At 28.5% G+C, this 20,764-nt stretch overlaps 1 protein-coding gene across 7 annotated transcripts; it reads right to left on the bottom strand.

Moving 5' to 3' along the window:
* Window positions 1-890: 890 nt before the first annotated feature.
* On the bottom strand, window positions 891-20,461 carry LOC117177297 (lactosylceramide 4-alpha-galactosyltransferase-like). 7 transcript variants are annotated; one of them, XM_033367896.1, is made up of 6 exons: window positions 14,786-14,879; window positions 12,490-12,528; window positions 11,199-12,013; window positions 6,629-7,025; window positions 5,188-5,398; window positions 891-1,672 (listed from the first exon to the last, which is right to left on the bottom strand). In XM_033367896.1, exons 3-6 carry the CDS (start codon window positions 11,380-11,382, stop codon window positions 1,403-1,405), a joined length of 1,062 nt encoding a protein of 353 aa, XP_033223787.1. In that variant the 5' UTR covers window positions 11,383-12,013; window positions 12,490-12,528; window positions 14,786-14,879; the 3' UTR covers window positions 891-1,402. The 7 variants fall into 7 exon arrangements, with proteins under 7 accessions (XP_033223787.1, XP_033223784.1, XP_033223790.1 ...); XM_033367893.1 differs by lacking the exons at window positions 12,490-12,528; window positions 14,786-14,879 and adding an exon at window positions 20,249-20,461; XM_033367899.1 differs by lacking the exons at window positions 12,490-12,528; window positions 14,786-14,879 and adding an exon at window positions 20,249-20,461 and having other exon boundaries at window positions 11,199-12,009.
* Window positions 20,462-20,764: the final 303 nt, after the last annotated feature.

The following is a 20,764-nucleotide window of genomic DNA, read 5'->3' as shown; positions in this document are numbered from 1 at the left end:
TTCATTTGTTTACTAAATTTGTTTAATATAATATTGTTTCCATTCAAATTTCTTGCAATATAACTTAAAAAACGTATAACTATGGAAAGTCGTAGAAAACATTTTTGAAACAAATAATTTATTTATAACAAATTTTTTTGTTTCTTGTCTAATATTGGAACACCTTTAACTAATGTTACTCTATGCAACTTCGGCAATTTCAACAATTTTCCTGTTATTGACGAGCACCGGGAATGTAAATAGAAAAAATCACATTTTTTTCGTCATATTTCTTTATTTGTAAAGAAATTCAAAATCTAATTAAAAAATTAGGCTAGACAACTCTCTTCAAAATCTAATCAGGTTTTTTCAATGTACGTTATCTTGAACAAAAAAAGTCATTCTTTTCCCCTTTGTGAGCGGGGGTGCGAAAGCAGAAGGCACGCCAAAAAATCCCAGGTCAAAGTAAAGGGAGGCTAATGAAACCCGAGGTCCTAGTGTAAACTATTTCTGATTTATAATAAAAATCGTTTTTGGTTCAAATACCATCAATTACATTTTTTGTTGAATATTAACCTTATTATATTAAAAATTCAACTCATTGATTGAATGTTGAACTACTTTGTTGGAAATTTTTATTTTCGGTTTAAAATGAATTTTTTAACTAAACATTGAATAGTTTGATTAAAAATTTAACGGTTTGGTTCAAAAATAGCTTCTTTGTTGCAAATTCAAATTTTTTGTATAAAAATCGAGTTTTTGCTTTAAAATGCCACAATTTGGTAGACAATTTTTTTCAATTCAATTATTTCAGTTGTTTTTCAATTAATTTTAGTATTTAAGTTAATGTTTTTATTAAAACGGGGAATTTTATAAGAGGAAATTTAAAAAAAATCTTGTTTAAGAAATAATTTATAATATAAAAAGAAAGTTTTATTTCAATAAGGATATTCGAATAGTTTATAACAATCATCAAGGCGATATAAGTTTTCCATATAAATTATAAATCACATACAGACTGATGGACCACTTTTTGTGCTCGAATTTTTTTCTTGAATTGTATTTTTAATTTAAATGACCATAGAAAATAATTACATTGATAATATACCTAAATACTTAACAAATCCAATAACAAGATAAAGCTGTGATTTTTTGCAATAATCACAACGAATATCTAATACTGATTCAATTTTGCTTTACATTAAAAAGCAAATTTAAAATAGAGACTTTAAGCAACACTTAACTAAACATTCCTAAAGCTAAAAATTCTTAACCTTTGGCTCTTTTTGTTGTTTCTACTTTAATGTTTATTTTTACAAATTTTCGATATAAAAATGTTCTCAATGTGAGATAAGATCAATTTATTTCTAACTACCACCGTGAAAGAATAAGGTAGAAAATAGGCGATCTTATCATTATATTTTTAGAAAATTTCACCGCAATTGTTGTAGACTTTCGGGCAATATTTCTGTGCAATTATTGCATAAGGTACTTGACTGCCGACATGAATTGGTTCCCATTTGCTTAGTTTGTTCCAAACGTGAATGGCCTTCGAGTTTTCAAATAGTTTCATTGTCTCGTTTTTTGCCTCTAAATCGAAGTATTTCGTCCAATTTTTGTAATGGATTGGATAAAAAGCAGAGGGAGCAAAAACCTTGAATCCACTGCAACGTGCCGAGGTCATATCACGAGCCTGAAATCAATTTTTAAGTGATTTAAATTATTTATGCACATTTTTACTGATAAATAATTTTTTTTTAAGCAAACTAACGGCCTAAAGGGGATAAACATATAAAAAATTTTCTCGCACGCATCAAGTTTATATTGGCACTATTTATTGGCATCTATGTAAATAAAAAATCCTGCACATGACAACCTCGAAAAGTAATTTTTTTTGGAGTTATGGACAAGGAAATAAAATTTTAAAAAATATTAGTTTAGTAAATGGTCAAACTGTTTGTGACCAACAAAATATATGCAAGTTATAAATATATTTTTTTAAATCTTCATGTTTCGAGACCCCCTGAATCTGAAAACCCGGTTTTACGACGTCATCTGTTTTGAGGTCTGTCTGTCGTCATTGTTGTTGCCATCGTCGTCATCTATATACCGGATAACTTTTGAAAGACTAGTCGGATTGAATTGTGCTTTGGCATACAGTTTTATGGAACAACAAGAAAGATCGACTTTGTTAACAAGCCGTTTTGGTTAAAAATTCAAAATGATACAGCATTTAAAAAAATATGGAGACCACTTTTTTAAAGATATGAACATTCCATCTACGGTTGTTTATAGTAAACGAAAATACGAACAATTTATTCCCATTGGATAAACCGTTTTCAGGAGAAAGGACTTTATTTTCCTTTATTCCACCATAACCTACAAAAATTAGATGTGAAGGTTTTTCCTTTAAGAAATTTGATACCACATAGGCACCGAATTATTTAATTAATTTTGGTCTAATAAAGGCACTCGCGTTTAGAAAAAATAACCTTTTTTGTTTGAAAAAAATAAACCAACTTAAAATTGAGGCCTTGGATGGAAGAAGGGCACATAGGCCTACATGCCCTTTTTCCGTAAATTGCGTTAATCGACGGGGGTATGGCTTTTACATATATCATATAAAGGATATTTCAAAATTCGCATGTTTACATGATTTCTAAACATTACAAGGTCAGCGCGCTTCGGCCTACTGCATTTGGAGACTTGTTGATAATACGAGTATAACGAGTTTAGTGAAATTATTACTTTCCAGTGCATTAATGTTAGTTGAAAAATAAAAGATAAAAAAGACGATATATTAACTTTTTTAACAATATTATTCCATTTATGAAAAAAGGGCATATAACTAAATTTTTTCAACTGCAATATTAAAAATGTACCCATGTAGAAATTCCGATCGGGGTTTAGTAAGGCCCTGGATGGATTTCCCTATTTCTAATCGGGCGCTCGTCGGGGAAATTGGAAAGGGCCTGACTAGTTCTGTAACGCTGTTTTAGCCAGGCTGTTCTAAGTAGAACTTCTGAGCAGGCCCTAACGAGAGTGCCCTTTTATCGCCCGATGATTATTAGAGCCCCGTGTAGACCCTTTCTCTTACCTGATGAATAATTAATTCATATGACAAAAAAGGTATTCAAAAAATAAATATTTATTTTTTTGCAAGTATTTTGACTTTAAATATTAATAGTCCTATTTAAAGTCAATGCATCTATTACATTTTCAAACATTATATTACAAATAAAATTTCTAACGCTAAGATTCAAGTATTGAATACCTCCATCTATAAATAAATCTATCGCCTAGCAGTCGGAAGTCTCAACCATTACGCTAAACCTTCAAGTTGATAGTCGATGAAAAAGCCATACTCAAAAGTTACAGATCAAAAAATTTTGAACTCTCTTATTCTAATTAAATATTTATTCTTATACGACATTATGTACATGTAAAAATACGAACTGTTAGCAGGAATATCAATAAAATAAATTTTAAATAATTGTAATCGACTGACATTTTTCTTCCTGCAATATTTCGTTTTTTCCCGTTGGAGACCACTTTCTAACTTTTTAGAATGACAGGAAATGTAATTTTTTCTAAACATTTACAGTTTTTCATAAGAACGGGATTTTTTTCTTTAAAAAAAAGTATAAGATAGATTTGCAACACCTATATACGAGGCACGAAATTCTTCACTAGAACCTGATAGGGCACTATCAGTTTTTTCTAGACTAGATATTTTGATAGAGGCCCTAACTAGTTTTTTCTGCACTAGATATTTCGATAGGAGCTCCAACCAGTATTTTTTAGGCTAGATATTATGATAGGGACCTCATCGGAACCCAACTTCAAATAGGGAAAGATAAGGAAATTTATGCACGGGTAACATGAATAAGTAATAATTTTGCGTATGAATTCTTTAAAGGATAAGTAACTATGCCTATTGCAAAATAAAGTTTATATATTGTACAAGTTTTCACGTACTTATACTAAAACAAAAACTTTCTCCTTAATTTTCTCGAAACGCTACTTTGGCTTATGTGCCCTTCTTCCATCCAAGGCCTCAATTTCAATTCCTAATTTTTTTGTGAATAACATTGAAAAAGTTATAGAAAATTCAAATCGACATTAAAGTACATTGAAAGTTCAATTTAATTTAATAAATGCTTCAATTTTATTACAAAACAGTGCGATAAGCTTAACACTCAAATTTTGCGCGTGCGCCAAGTTTTTAAGATGAAGAAAGATTTTAAAAGGTTTTTAGAAGTTACAAAAAATAAAAAAGAATCTCAAGAGTCTTAATGTATCTTTTAGAGATATTTTCCTCTGAGTAAATGTAATTTTTCTGTCCGTAGGTGTTTTGGTTAGAAAATTCTGAAAAATGATGCGCAGTGGGAAAAAAATATTAGATTTATGTTTTTAAATTAAGTTGGGGAACCAAGCGGAAAAGAGGAGCGGGGAAGTATGGATGGTAAGGGGAAATTAGGGGAAGGAAAGTATGGAAATTGAGGGGCAATGGAGGAGGGAAAGTAGGGAAAGTAAGGGGAAATAAAGGGCGGGAAAGTAGGGGAAGCAAGAGGAAATTAAGGGGACAAAAATGCTGCAAGAGAGGGGAAATAAGGGAAGAAAAGTAAAGGAAGCGAGAAACAGATGGTAGTTGATCATTCATCTTTTTGCATAGAAAGATTAAAAATTCGCATTTTCGTAGAATAATCTTCTTTTATGGTTGAAACTTCATCTTTCTTGGTTACAAATGGACTTTTTTGTTGAAGATTCGTCTTTACAGGTTTAACTTGAAATCTTAAGCGGTTCATTGAATGAGGTCCATATACATTAATTTTATTTAAAAGAATTTATTCACCTATTTTCTAAGAAATCGCCTCACTTACCCTGGTTGTAGAGCATTTTTGACTGTGACGTATTTTAAAACATTATGTTTAGGATTTGTGTGTTTATTTTAGGCTTTTATCAAATAAAATCTAAGAAAAAAGAGAAGCAACAAATTTAGACTTAAGAAGGGGTGTTTTGGTTTGTGACATTGTCCTGGGAGGTTCAAGCTTCGTGTGATTATCCGTTGCGATGATGGAGAGGGGTGGACAAAGTTTTCAATACAGCGTGACGTATTTTCTTAACGAACCATTTTATTATGTTTTGCCTAACTGACAATTTTAAATAATTTTTTTTTAATTTTATATGACACTAATTGGTACTCACATATTCTGTAACACAGAGTTTTTGCAAAGTTCGAGTTATCACTCCTGGTCCATTATTGCCCCAAACATTGCCTCGAAAATTTCTTTTCAAATCTCGAAGACAAGCTTCAGCAACTCTTCTTCCTAAATTTCCCATTCCAAATCCCATTACACCTGCAGCAACGTCTTCCCAGTCTTCTGCGCCAGCAAAATTATTTAAACCCTCTAATGATCTGAAAAACAAAAATTTTTTTAATAAAGTGAAAAGAATTAAAATTGGAAGATGTAATTAAAAATTCAGATGAAATAATAACACCCTTTTTGAAGTCTTATATCTTTCATAGTTATAGTCGCTTTTTAGTTTAAAACAATTTGTTTGATAACTAATTAGGTATCGTTGGATCGAGAATTTAGTTGGCTACAAAATTGTGGCGCTAAGTTGACACCCAGCTGGAACTAAGTCGGCCATTGACTGTATGTTTGAAGAAAGAAAAGGACCCTTTTTTTATTTTTTGTAATTGCAGTCAACTAAATTCTTCATTTAACAATACACAATACGTTGCCGAAATATAATGAGAAAGTATTAATTTAAGGTAAAATTATACTTCATCGGTTTTCATAAAATCTTCACGGTTTGAAACCCCCTGAGTCAGAAGAAATGATTTTTACAAATATGTCTGTCTGTATGTACGTCTAATTGTATATCTGTAGGTATGCTTGCGTACGCATGCCTGTATGTAACCCTATATTTTTGTCTAAATTATGTATTTAAATTATGTTTCTGTATGTCTATATACGTATGTATGTATGATTGTATATTTGCATGTATCCTGTAGGCACTCGGTGTCAAGTTAGACCCACGCGTCAATTTTGTATATTGGTATCCGAATACATTGAAATGATCAGAAAATCAAAATTTCATAAAACATTTATTTTCAGCACCTTTTTCTACGTAAGATAAATATACCTTCATTATAGTGGACGATGAAATACAAAAGAAATATCTAATTTTCCACAAGTATCGGAAAAAAACTTTTAAATTTTGGAAACACTTTTTATGTCGTAATATGTGCTATACGTCATGCAGAATGCCACGGTACTCTCTCGATAAAAATAGGGCATGAGGGCCCACTTTTTTTAACAGGTTCACACAGTTCATATTTTTCTCTAAAATCAAGTTCAGGACTTCATATTTGAAATCTTCTGATTGAACATTGAAAACTACAACGTTTGGGAACGTTTGCAATACTTAAAACTGCTCGGTTAGACTACTTCCAATCATTATAAACGGTTTTAATTTCTTGTTTTGAAATGGTGCAATTTTAATACATAGCTTACTTTCAAATTGCTTATAAGGTTGCGATTTGATATTGCTAATATATGGTTGAATTCTAAATTATACAAATATTGTTAACCGAATTTTTGCATATCAATATGACTTTCGAATGAATTTTTGAAATTACTTGATGACGACGACATCCAGGTCCAAATAAATGCCTCCATATTTCCACAATGTGAGATATCTCAAAATATCAGACATGTGACTTCTAGGCCATCTGCTCGTCCTCAAAATTCCACTAGCATACCACTCTTCCAAAGGTGTGTGTCTTACATAATTATTTATATAAATTCGTCTAATTTTGATATTTTCATAACTCAAAAGCTCTTGAATCACTTTTTTAGAGGAATCAGAAATTTTCGAAGGACTCAAAAATAAAATATAGACAGTCATTTTCGGATTCATTTTTGCTGCTGATTCCACTGCACATGCTTGCCTTGCATTCAAAAGAAATCCTTCCTCCCCAAAACATGAAGTTTCATGAAAGAAAATATTCCGTCCAAATTTTGGTTTTTCCTTTTCTGAAAAAATAATCATTTTTCGGTTTTCAGTACAAAAATATAGCACTTCTAACAAGTTTTGATCCACAGTATTGTCTGCTTTCATAAAATTGGTAATCATAATCCTGTCTAAAAAAATTGTTGGAACGATATCGTCGAAAATCTCGCACTCATTGTTGTTGACTAAAAATGTATTATTTATTTAAATTTTAAATGGTTCATTAATATAAATGGTAGCACTTCTGTTCTTAAAGTTTTTAACAAATGTTTGAAAAATGACAAAAGAATTATATACATAACACCTTCATAATATCAAATAAAGTTATATGCAATTATCTTTTAATAAAGTTTCAGAATTATCTGCACCATTAACTTAGTAAATCAAAATTGCCAAATAGGTAATATTTGATGATAAAAATTATTTTTTAATATTTTTAAACATTATTCATAAAAAAAGATAAAATTTAATTTGAATTATTTTTTAATATTGGGATATTATTCTGTTCTCAATAGTTTGCTGCCAGACTATGACTTTTAAACATTTCCACACGTTGAAAGATATGAGAAGAATAAAATTATGGATAAAACGTTAGAATATCTTAGTTCACGAAATGTATATACTATAGATAAAGAAAAAAAATTACCATTACCGAACTTTTTAAAACAAATTATAGATTTTTGAAGATTTTGAAATACAATTTTTAAGCCTTTTAAAGATTTTAAAGGTTTTAAAATCATAAAATTTATTTCTCAAGATTCCAGGAAAAATAGAAATCCTTTATTTATTTTTTTGCTTAAATAATTTAAAGAAAATATTTTCAAAGATTCACGAAGATTTCTTATGATTTCTTAAAATGTCGGCAAAAAATTTAGAATATATCTAAGCAAAATTTTTTAATTTTACAATTACAAAATTTAGGAAAAAAATCAATAAGTTTAAATAAGAGATTCTTGGAAATTCTTATAGTATACAGAAATAATTTTATAATATCAAAATGTAGATTTGTAAAGTTTTCTAACCAAAATTTAGAAGCTTTTTAAGAATTTTGAAAGTTTTCAAGAGAATATTAATCATTTTAGCTGAAAATTTTTCTTTTTAGGTAGCAATAATTCCTATCGACAGAAATTTAAATTTTTTGGTTGAATATTAACTTCTTATGAAAGTCATATTTTTGGGATTTGAAAAATTATTTTTTTTTGTAGAGAATTTGTCTCGTTTGAAAAATATAAAATGTTTTTTGGTTAATAATAAAACTGGTTGAAAACTAAACTTTTTTTGTTGAGGATTCAATAATTTTGTTGAAATTTAGTCTTTTTGGAGGAATTTAACTGTATTTCATTAAAAATAAAAATACTTTCTAGAAAGAAATATCAAATATTACATTTTTCGTTGAGTATTTATATTTTTTGTTTGAAAATTAAATTATGTTCTTGAAGATTAAATTTTTGTTAAAATTTCGATTCTAGATATCTGAAATTTAAAAACAAAAAACATGAATAGTTATTCGAAATTTGTATTTGTATTCAAAATTATTTTGCTTCTCATCGAAAAGCTACGCGTAGCGTGCGCTTGATGAAGGTAGCCTATCGTCATAAGTCATGTTAGTGCTTTTCGCTGAAATGTTCGGTTGTGTTAGTTATTTTTTAACCGGAAATTAGGATTTTTAAATACAAATCATCATCAATAACCTCAATTTTTAACAATTTAAGGTTATCTTAGCGCTTTACATCGGAAAATGTTACCGAAAGTTGACATTAAAAAAAAATCATTAAATGTTGAAGGTTCATTATTTTTCAAAATAATTTTAAATTATAAGTTGGTGTTTTAAAATGAGAATTGGTATTTTGAAACAAAAATCACTATAATTTGAATAAGATTCAAAATCTTTTAACCATTTTGGATGTTGTTGCTGCTCGTCGAAAATTGGTATTTTTATTTTAAAAATATATCTCAAAGCTGATTCATATAGTAAAATATTTTTATTATGTTATCATTAAATTTCTCAGATATTTACAATATTTGAACAATAATAGAGTGTGTTAGCATTTTTCATAAATTATAAAAAATATTGTCATTTCTATTCTTTTCTATTATTTTAGATAATAGATACTATGAAACACAAAAAATATAATTGTCATGTGTCAAACACGAGAGTTTATTTTCTAGTTTTATCCATAGCAATATCATATATGAATTATTTATGAACTATGGAAATATAAAAAGGGAAAAACAATAGGCTTTTTTTTTATTTCAAAAGAAATGTATTTAAGATCATCTCTTCGGCCACCGAAGTTTGGTGAATGTTGCACAATTATGTTTTAAATTAATTTAAAATTGTTATACAAATTTATAATAATCATTTACATATTTAGAAGTGCATCAACTAAAATGGGAGTGTAACAGTTAGATTGAAACAAGGCCTTCATTGTATCGATTGTTATCTAGGTAATAGCAAAGGACATGATACAGTAAGTAAAACAGTAGATGCATTGTAATTTAGTTTTCATAAAATTGCCCAAGTGCGAAGTCACATACGGCCCAACATTGGCCCATAGTCGGCAAAAATATTGCCGAAGCTCGGCTGCCATTATCGCGCCAATGACGGAATGATAACTATGTTCTGCACTTGGCAGCCAAGGTTTGGCTGCCATTGTCGGCCCCACACTGGGTACCAGTATTGGACCAAACCTGGCTGCCATCGTCATGCCATTGCCGAATTGATAACTATGGCCTTGACTTGGCAGCCAGGGCTTGGCTGCCATTGTCGGCCCAAAACTGGCTACGGTCTAAGGATATGACAAAAAAGATATTTAAAAAATAAATATTAATTGATTGCGAGTACTTTGAATATAAATATTAATGGTCCTGTTAAGACTGAATTTTACAATTTTATATTTTGAGCATTATGTTACAAATAAAATTTCTAACGCTACGGGGTATCGAAACTACATCTATATACCTAAATCTATCGCCTAGCAGTCGGGCGTGCTAACCACTACGCTAAACTGACAAGTTGAAACTCTCTGAAAAAGCCATCCTCATCAGCTGCAGTTCAGAAAAGTTAAACTAAATTTTAAACTCTCTTTTTCTAATTATTTATTATTATGTGACGTTGTGTAAATGTGAAATACACGAAAAGTTAACAGGAATATCAAAACACTAATTTTTAAATAAATAATTTAAATCGATTACAATTTTTCTTCGCGTAATATTTCATTTTTTTCCGTTGTAGCCTGCTTTACAACTTTTTGCAATGACAGGAAATGTAATTTGTATAAACATTAACAATTTTTAATGACAGAACTTAACAAATATCATCGTGAACTTTGATAATTTTTCAATAAATTTTTTTTATCTTTCGTGTAAGATTTGTTTATTAAGTGCTGAAACTAAGACTTGGTGAAACAAAGTGCCGATTCTGGGTCAAGCATCGGTGGAGAATCGGAAAATATAAATAGCCAATATAGGCTGCCAGCACTGGCTCAACATTGGGCTGATTTAAATAAAACATTGTTTTCCGTGGTAAAAGTGACACTTGGCCCAGTAATGTGCCGTCACTGGACCAGACTTTGGCTGATCCTCGTGAAACATGGTCCCCCGTACTAAAAGTGAGACTTGGCACAATACAGTGCCGATACTTGGCCAAGAATCGGTGGAGGATCGGCAAATATAAATAGCCAATATAGGCGGCCAGCACTGGCTCAACATTGGGCCGATTAAAATGCCGATATTGGCGCAATAACTTTAGCCGACCTTTGGCTGCCAAAATTGGACCAACGCTGAGCCGTGTATTCAGCTCCGGCAATTCGCACTTGGGTGTGTTTAAAAAGATTTTTATTTTTATTTCATGCGAAGAGAATACCATATTTATCAAAACAGCAGAAAGTTTTTTTTAATATCCAATCCTAGATTTCATAGTTACAAATATTAGTATTTGATTTCCTTTATGTAATTTAACAAAAAAGTGAGTTTAGTAATAGCAATATATTTTTTACTTGAGTTATTTTAATATTATCAATAATGATTAAAATTATCTATGTAAAACAGTGATTATAAAACGCCCCTTATTTCAAGAGTGTTAACTCTTTTGAAAGGGTATCCTTATTTCCTATCTAAAAACACTCATAACTCAAGTATTAAAATTAAAATAACAAGTGTAATGATTATATATTTAAAATTTATATTTGAAGTACCTTTTGAAGCCTCAAATTCCTGAAGTCCATTAATATCAGAGGCTTCATTATAACAAGTTATATCGCGTTCGCTAAAAGGGCCCAGAAAGGGAACAACAATTTGTGCAAAATTATCATCTTTAGATATTACTAAAATAAATAAGATAACTGCACAGATGAATCCTAGCAATAACCTCTTTTTCATTTTTCCTCTCTTCCACCTCGAAATGGGTGATGTCTTTTACTTCTTTTCAGTCTTATTTGAAACTTTCATATTCCAATTCAATTTTTTATCTCAGATTTCCTCCTACTTTCCATTATTTGTTCACTTTATAAGTGTTCAAAAATTTTATTAAAAGATACCTTGAATTCTCTTCAAGTAGTTAGTATTTCACTAATATTTCCATTTAATGGTCTTTTTTCTATGCTTGTTCATTACAATATTTGGTCGATAATCGTAGGAGCAGGGAGATCAATTTTTAATTCACGTAACATCCCCTTTCTTAGCTTGATAATCAATTGTTAATCAAATTTCTAGCTTTATTATTATAATTATTTTCAACATATCATTCTTTTTAATTTGCGTTCTCGAGTTATGAGGTTCCTCTTATTTCTTCACCTGAATAACGACGAAGTGCCATCAATATTGAAGCACACACAAGGAGATAGTATTGTTTGAGATATGATTAAAGTTTTTTATTGTAAATTTACTGGATGAATCATTGCAAATAAAGCGCTGCATTTTATTGATCAATTGCCAATATTTTATGTCTGTGATCACATCTAGGTTTCATTTTTAAATGTTTGCACTATTGAGTTCCACTGCCAAAAACTGTCTGCACGAACAAAAATAGATATTAATAGATATTCAAAGATAAGATATAGTATATATATTTAAGTGCGATAAAATGTATCATTGGACTTATTTGGGGGCCGTTCTAAAAAACAGTAATGGGTAAGTTAGTTTTTTTGTGTAACTTCCTTAATTTTACAATTTACAAAATTAAATAACTAAGACGATAACTCACAAAAAAACCTAATTTGCAAAGAAATAGACATTAGTTAAAGCAAGTAATAAATTTTCAATCTATTTTGGAAAGTGAACAACGATATATATAAATTCAGAATAAAATTCGAACTAAATAATAGATATGTCACTCGAAATATCTTGCGGTATCAGATTCTGAAACGGGTTTTGCTTTTCCGCATTGTTCTGTAGGATATCCAGAATTACTTGTTTCATTTACTTTATTTTTATCAGCCATAATTAATAATTTCCCATATTGAATTTAAAGTTAAAATTATGACTCACGTATTAATTTTAGAAATTCTGTTCTCTCGTTTCACGGAACTACAAAAATAATAACTTTCGACTGAATAAATGGGAGAAAATGATATTTGCATGACTAGACAATAATGCATAATAATGTAGAAAATAATTGATTTTATTCCATTTGAAACGATTTAAATTCCTTACATTTCAAGTAGAAGTATTGAGTTTCAACAAAATAAATGACTTTTTAACAAATTAGTTGAATTTTTAACCAAAAAAAAAAAGATATTCAACTAAACAGTTTTATTTTTAACCAAAAAAATTAAAATATTTTTACTGAAACAAATTAACTTTTAAACCTAAAAGAACAGTTTTAAACAAAAGACTTTCTACAAAAATAGTTAAAATTTTAACATGATACATAAATTTTTCGACCAAATGGTTGACTTTTTTATCGAAAATAATAATTTTTAACAAAAAAGTTTATTTTCAACCAAATACTCGAATTTTCTACCGTTTTTAAACAAAAAAAAAAAGATTATTTAACAAGAGAGTTAAATTCCCATGAAAAAAAGGTAATTTTCAACCACATAGTTTTATTTTCTACCGAAATATTTGAATTTTGTATTTAAAAAAAGAAAAACGAATTTTAAACTAAATAATTAAATTCCCAACCCAAAAGATGAATCTCCAACTAAAATTATGAATTTTCAACCACACAATTGAATTTTTAATAAAATAGTTAAAATTGTAACCAAATAGTTCAATTTTTTACCAGAAAAGACGAATTTTTAAGAAAATAGCTGAACCCTTTTCAGAATTTTTGTCACCGAAAGAAATTAAATTTCAAACCAAAATAGATGAATTATCAACAAAAAATATAAAAATTGATTTTATTTCAAACCAAAAAAATATTTTAATTTGAAATAAAACACAGTTGAATTCCACCAAAAAATACGAGTTTTCATAACAATAGTGTAAGCCTAAACATGTCAGAATCATTTTGTACCAAAAATCGAATTTTTTATCAAAAAATGTTCTATAAATTGTTGAATTTTGAATACAAAAACTCGAATTTTCTAAAAAAACAGTTACATTTTCAAACTAAGCTTTTCTACATTATACACAACACTTTTATATTAAATATGATACATTTCTTATATAACTCTGTCTGGAATTGCTTACTCAAAAATTGCAAAATAAAGAGCAAATTGTATTTATCATGATTATTTTAATATTTGTTTCTTATTTTGCTTTAAATTGCATTCTAAGTTGCGCTTAATCATGTATCATTTCAATAAATTTATATCTTTACAATTCATAATATGCATAAAAATTGAATGATACTAATTCTTATTTCCTTGTTTTTATCACTTATTTTTATTTTTAATCTTGTTTTTTACGATTAAATAAAAAATACTGTACGTTTGTATAGGGTCTATTGCCTTCTCTTGATGAGAATGTAAAAAGATGTATTGATATACTTTAAAGTAACTAAAATTGAAATTCCATGTTACTGCAAAAATCACAACTAAGTTACGTTTACATGTTATTTTTTTAAATAGGAACGAAATTATAAATATGAATACAAGTTTTGTTAAAATGCTTGAAAGAATGAAAATCAGCGATTTTTTTACGACTAAAACATCCGAATATGTTCTCGGAATCTCGTTTTTTCGTTTAAATGCGAACTGAGTTAATAGAACCCATTAAGGAAATAGTACAACTATTTTCGGTTGAAATTTCATTTGTTTTGTTTGAAAAATGGAATATTTGGTTAAAAATTTAATTATTTTATTGAAAGTTCATATTTTGATTAAAGAATTAACTATTTTGTTGAAAATTTAACTGTCTTCTAAAAAATTCATATTCTTGACATGAAAAAAGCTATATGTTTAAAAATTCATAAATTTTATGGAAAAATCGTCTCTTGTTTGGAAGGCCAAATATTTAGTTGTAAATTAAACTATTTGGTTGAAAATGTAACTGTTTTTGATTGAGGATTAATTTCTTTTGTTTGAAGATTCGACCATTTGGATGAAAAATCTATTCTTTTATTGAAAGATCATCTTTTCCTAGTTAAAAATGCAAAGATTTTGTTTGATAAATTATCGTTGGTGGTTTAAAATTTAACTTTCAAAATGACGAAAATTCGTCTCTTTTGATTGGAAGTTTAAGTTTTTGGTTATAAATGCTACTTTTTTATTTTTTTTTATTAAACCATTTGATTGAAAATTCATCTTTCTTAGTTGAATTTTTTTTAATTTAAATTTTGAGATTGATAATTCAATTTTAATTTGTTAAAAATCGTATTTTGGCATGAAAGTTCAACTACAATGAAATTTTGAGTCAGGATAAATCCCCTGATATAGTTCTTCCGAGAATTGACCCCGTGGCGTCACTCGAAGCGGGAGACGCGCGAATAAGCACAATGGCAAGCTCACGTCGAGTATCAGTGGAGTTCCAATGCCTACTAAAGCCGATGGGACTGATCAGATTATTTCGTTCTATGATAAAATAAACTTGTCATTGACAACAGCGCTATCTAAAACTCGCATATATATCTATATATGTGTGTGTGTATTGCGAAGTAGTATCGCTAAGTAATTAGAGCAATTTTCATGAAAAATAGAAGTTAATATCAATTTATTTTTATCGAAATGTTCTACTTCGGTTTTAACTTTATTATTTATTGTAAGATTACTTGTTATCATTAAATTCAAACTGAATTAGTGGCGCTAAAAATAAGCTCTACGATTCGACAAAGAAAACAGAGAAGTAGAAGCACCAAAAACCATTTATTATTGTGGAGAAAAACTTTGAGAAACTGATATGGCTCATACGATAAGTAACTAAGTATCGCATGCCCTTAATTCAACTTTAATTAAATTTCATGTGAAGTCAGGATTAAATTCTTTAACCTTAATGCGGGTTACGTATTGTCGGCACTAGATCTTATTGTACTTTAATTATTTTTTATATGGCGGTAACATTATTTAAAATGCATCAAGAGTGATCACGAAAAATACTTTTTGTTTTTGTTTAAACATTGATTGAAAAAAAATACAAGAAAATATCGTTTTAAGGTGTAAATATAATTGAATTTACACAAATAGTGAATTTTCTTTGAAAAAAAATTCAGAGAACCACCTTCAAATAAATTTTCCTTAAATTCGGAAACATGGATATACATTTCAGTCCGATTTTATTTAAATTAAAATAAATTCAAAGGTGGCAGTGCAGAATAAAATAATCAACAAAATAGGAATTTCGATGAAAAACAAAAAACTTTAAAAGAATTTAAGAAGCAATACTTTCTCCAAATTGAATAAAAATACAAGGGTTATTCCGACTCAAATTTTAATTATTGAAATTCAAATTACATCATGTGACGTTTCGACCTCAATCTGTCAGTCATCCTCAGGCAAATTATACCTAATTAGCGTATTAAAAAAATTACAATATCATAAAAAATTATCAGTCAAAAACAATTTACCTCATAAACGACAATTTCGAGGTCAAAATTGTGGTTTGGTGAAAAAAATGTTTGGGAAAACCAATAATTAGAATTTCACTCGGAATAATACTTGTTTTTGTATTAAATTTCGCCCTAAGACCAATAAAATAGAAGTTACGTTCCTATTAAGGTAAAATAAGAATTGTTCTGGAAAGCAAAAACACATTCTGTAAAATCTGTACAACAGTCCAGGCTCAACCCTAAGTTTTGTCTACCTGAAGCCAAAACAAGTTTTTATTAGAGAAGTTAAACAGTTTTGATTTTTACATTCTCATTCCTGAGAATGTAATGTACTTTTTAAATGTTGGTTATCCAGTTCTGTACTGCTACACTCTTTAATTATTTTTAAGTTCAGGCAAAATTTACTAAATTTCATGGTAAAAATGGTCAGTATTCTGTTTTACTGTGTAGAGTCTAGTTTTAAGACAAATAATTGGCCTTAATCTACACTGTGAGAAAGTTTTCGGTGATTTTCCCGAAAACGTTCAAGAAGCTAGTAAATCTAAGATTTCTTAAGAAAAATGTTGAAAAAATTTGGGAATTTACTCTAAAGATCCTAATACACTGCATAGGAAATTTCGCAAAAATTCGAGAATTCATCGAAAAATTAGGGAATGTATGAAAAAAGTAACTTAAATTATAACTGTTAATTAAAAAAAAATTGGTCTGTATTTAGGCCTTTTAGTTACAAATCGTTTGACATAGTGCGACACCGCCACACTAAATTTTGATTTTCTCGGAACAGAAATTTTTTTACTATCATACATTTATTATTATTTTTCAGCGTTTCCATATCTTGAAAGCAAGTTTTTATTTTTGTAAAAAATTGTAAGTTCCATTTTTAATTTTTATCGAAAGCTGACTTTTAAAACGTGTTGAATTTGAAGCTAAAAATTCTTGGAAAATGTACTCTGAATTGACTAAACATTTCAGATGAAATATTTTTCACCTGCTTTCAGAATCTCAATATTTCAGGAGTACATTTTAATTTCTATTGATACTAACGATTTTATATTTTTATCGCAGTCCGCAGCAGATAGTATTTCAACACATCCCAGAAGATTACAAGGAACACGTGCCAAATTTTGTCTTGAAAATAATTTGTCGATTTAAAGTATGAATATTGTCAAAAAATTAGTAATATTATCCAACTTTTATCAAACATTTCCTAAATTTATTTAAAATTTATCAGGACATCGGGGAAAATTACTTCTATTTACGGTAGTACATTCAATACTAATAGTGGAAATTTCCAATTGATTCGTGGAAATATTAAAAAATATTCCCTAATATAAAATTATAAAAAATGTTCCAAAAGGATAAGACAAATTTTCCATTTTAATATGGTGTTGTGTTAATTCCCTAACATATTTTCCCAAAAATAGAGAATTTAGATGTTATTTTGAAAAAAGTATTTTTCCTAACAAAAGGAAATATTTCATGCTGAAAATTAGAGAAAATTCCCGACATTGTTTACAGTGTACATGTAAGATGAAAAATAGGATTAAATAATGAAATTAAGCTGTAAGAAAAAAGTCTATTTTTTGAAGTCAGGGATTTTGAATTTTTAGCTTTAATTATTTATTTAAGCATTATATAAAATATCCGATCATTAGAATTTGCTTCACTAATACGAATGTAGCCAATTTTAAGTAACAATTTTGACGTTATCTTTCTACGCCATTCAAGTAATTTTATCATTGAGAAATACTGATAAGTATATTATCGACAAGTGAAAATATGATTAAATCTCGGATCAAATATTAATCTTCTTCTTATAAATTTTGATTACTTCTATTTCTACATTAGATATTTGAATAATTACGGTAGAAAAAATATTTCAAAATTAAAAGCGGTGTAAGAATAACGGTATCAATGCAATTTTGTTTAGATTGAGACATTTCATCCTCCTTAAAAATTAAAATATATTGTTTTGTAAATAAAATTGGGGTTAGATTGCAGAATAGGGGCGTCACCTCTATTTTGACAGGAAAACCAATTTTTGATGGTAAAAAACTATTAAAATTTTTAGTTGAATGATAAATGAATCGGTTTGATAAGGCAAACATTTAAAATTATTGTTACTTTTGTTACTATGATGTCTCAAATATGGCTCTATCGCGATATATCGGAATGATCATATTTAACGAGAAGTTGAAAAGTTGTTGACGAGGAACTATTAGAATCTTTAGTTGAACGATAAATGAATTGGTCTGATGAGGCAAAAATTAAAAATTATGGTTACTTTTGTTACTATGATGTCTCAAATATAGGTCTATCGCGATACATCGCAATGATCATATTTAACAAGAAGTTGGAAATGGGTACTGATTGTACGAACATTCTTCTTCTTACTAGTCATAGGGGCTTCCCGCCCTCCACGAAACGTTGGAAAAGGGTATGGTTTTGATCAAATTATTTTTGTGACTTGTCAAAGGAGTGTTTCTGGCCGCTTGTATGTTTAAAAGCACCTAAACGGTGAGTTAAATATGGTCATTCTGATATCGTGACATACCCATATTTAAGTTATCGTAATAACAAAAGTAACAATAATTTTTAACTTCTGTCTGGTTAAATCGCTTCATTTATCGTTCAGTTAAAGATTCTAATAGTTTTTAGCAGAAAAATACCAACAGCATGTAACAATTTTAATTAGACAGTTTTTATAGGTGATTGCCAAAAAGTAGACCGCTTTAGATAGTAAGATTTTCAAAAACAAACAAATTTCTGAACTACCTATAATCTCTTGAAATCAATTCCTGAATGTGACATACATATGTAAAAACCACTTTCTGATCGAGGATCATGTATTTTGCGGTCCATTGGCCATAAATATTAATTCTGTGTACTTTTTTTTTATTTAGTTTTTTAGCAGTCAAATTAATAAATTTAATGTATATTTGATTAATTTATAGTTGTTTAAACAATACTTTTTCCATTTTATAGCAAATTATCGTTATCCTCACAACCGAGATAAACTAATTAGGCAATAAAATAGTTATACAGGTTGCTTGAATTTGTTGTTAATTGTTTAAACAAACTTTTATTGTTTAAATGTAACTTTTGACTGGAATGAGGCAGAAAAATGATGAAAACTTTTTAAAACAAAAAATCAAAATCGGATATGATACAGAGGTCTCCCATATTTAAGTTTTGCCTTTTTTATTTATTTTTTGTTGTTTTCATTTACAACCAAAAATGATTAACAAGCAAAAAAAGAGAATTTGTATCAAATGAAATTTAATGTAAATATTTGTATTAATTTTTTAAGAAAATAAGAATTTTTTCTTTACTGTTTCATATTTTTCTATAAATAACCTTTTTAAAAATTTACTTCTTGTAGATTTATTGTAAGTAAAATGTGAAACAAGCAAGATAAAATGATTATTTTCTTAAAAACTGACTTAAAAGCCTTCAAAGATTATTATTTAAAGGGAAATAAATGAAAAAAGAAATTAATAAGTGAAAAAAATTAATACATGTATTTTTAGGACCCTGGGAAAATAAAAAAAAAATCAAGGGACCTAATATCCGAATTAAAAAATTCTCGAATAATAAAATTCCTGACAGAGTTTCTAATAAAAACGAGTTTGAGAATTCTCGAAGAATAAAATTCCCGACAGAAAATTCGCGTATTATAATATTCTCGAATTTAAACAATTAAAAAAATGGTTTGGTAAAAATATTTAATTATTGTACCTTTAATAAATAAATAATATATATTAAAAACAATTTTTTCAAATTCGGAAATTTTCTATCGGGAATTTTTCAATTTGGGATTTTTATCTTTCGGTAATTTTATAACAGTTTATAATTTCAGAAATTCTATTATTCGAGAATTTTCCATTTCGGAAATTTTACGGTGTCGGGAAGTTTGTTCTTCGGTATTTTTCAGTCGTCCCAAGGTAACCCTTAGACTAGTGTGCGTGTTCAGATTCGTTTTTTTTTATAACTGAATGTCCATCATTGATTGCGAGCTGTCTTTTCAAAATTAAGGAATTTTAAAAATTATAATTCAAGATACATATTTTTTAATTACAATATTATTTCTCTCCCAAGTATTCCTGTATAATTTGTTTTCAAAATTATTTTCAATGCATCGATAATAAATCCTCTATACTAAATATGTCACAATCACGTGGAACTCCTATTACTATATACATTTTTTAATGAATGAAAATTAGACTGACAACAATTGTCTTTTTAACGATCTCTCAACGATTTCTAAATAAGCGCAAAGAGTTAATTCTTGAATCGAGTAATGCAAAAATTGAAATAAACCTGCAAGTAAATAGAAGTGATCACAACAATGAATTGATTATCGTCGTTTTTTGCTCAAATATCCACTTGCACTGGTAGAACCGTCACTGAGGATTATTATTTTCAAATATTTTTGCATTGAACACTGGAAGGTCACTTTTTATGGAAACTTTTTTCATTAAACTTAACATTATTTAGAGAGCAAAACTTAAGCCAACCTCCGGCGACAAGGGCATACAGTCGAGTACATTCAATCCATGCACATGCAATGGCGGATTCAGGGAGGTCAGTTCTCGCAATTTCCCCCCTTTACTTTCCCTTTTTTACCCTAGCATCCCCTAGACTCCACCGCTCGAACTCTTTAATTATGCATTTTTCTCTTACAATCATTTATTTTAATCGATAAATCAATTCGGAATTACTGCTTTTTTAATTCGAAAATATCTTTAATAGCATCAATTATCAATCAATTATCATTATAATTATAATTACTACATCCGTTATGATTTTTGGTGGTTTGTTTCTTGATGTATTTTT

This window comes from Belonocnema kinseyi, chromosome 7 (assembly GCF_010883055.1).
Source record: "Belonocnema kinseyi isolate 2016_QV_RU_SX_M_011 chromosome 7, B_treatae_v1, whole genome shotgun sequence".
NCBI lineage: Eukaryota > Metazoa > Arthropoda > Insecta > Hymenoptera > Cynipidae > Belonocnema > Belonocnema kinseyi.
The sequence above is the reverse complement of the archived record's forward strand: the minus strand, read 5'-3'. Positions and strand labels throughout refer to the sequence as shown.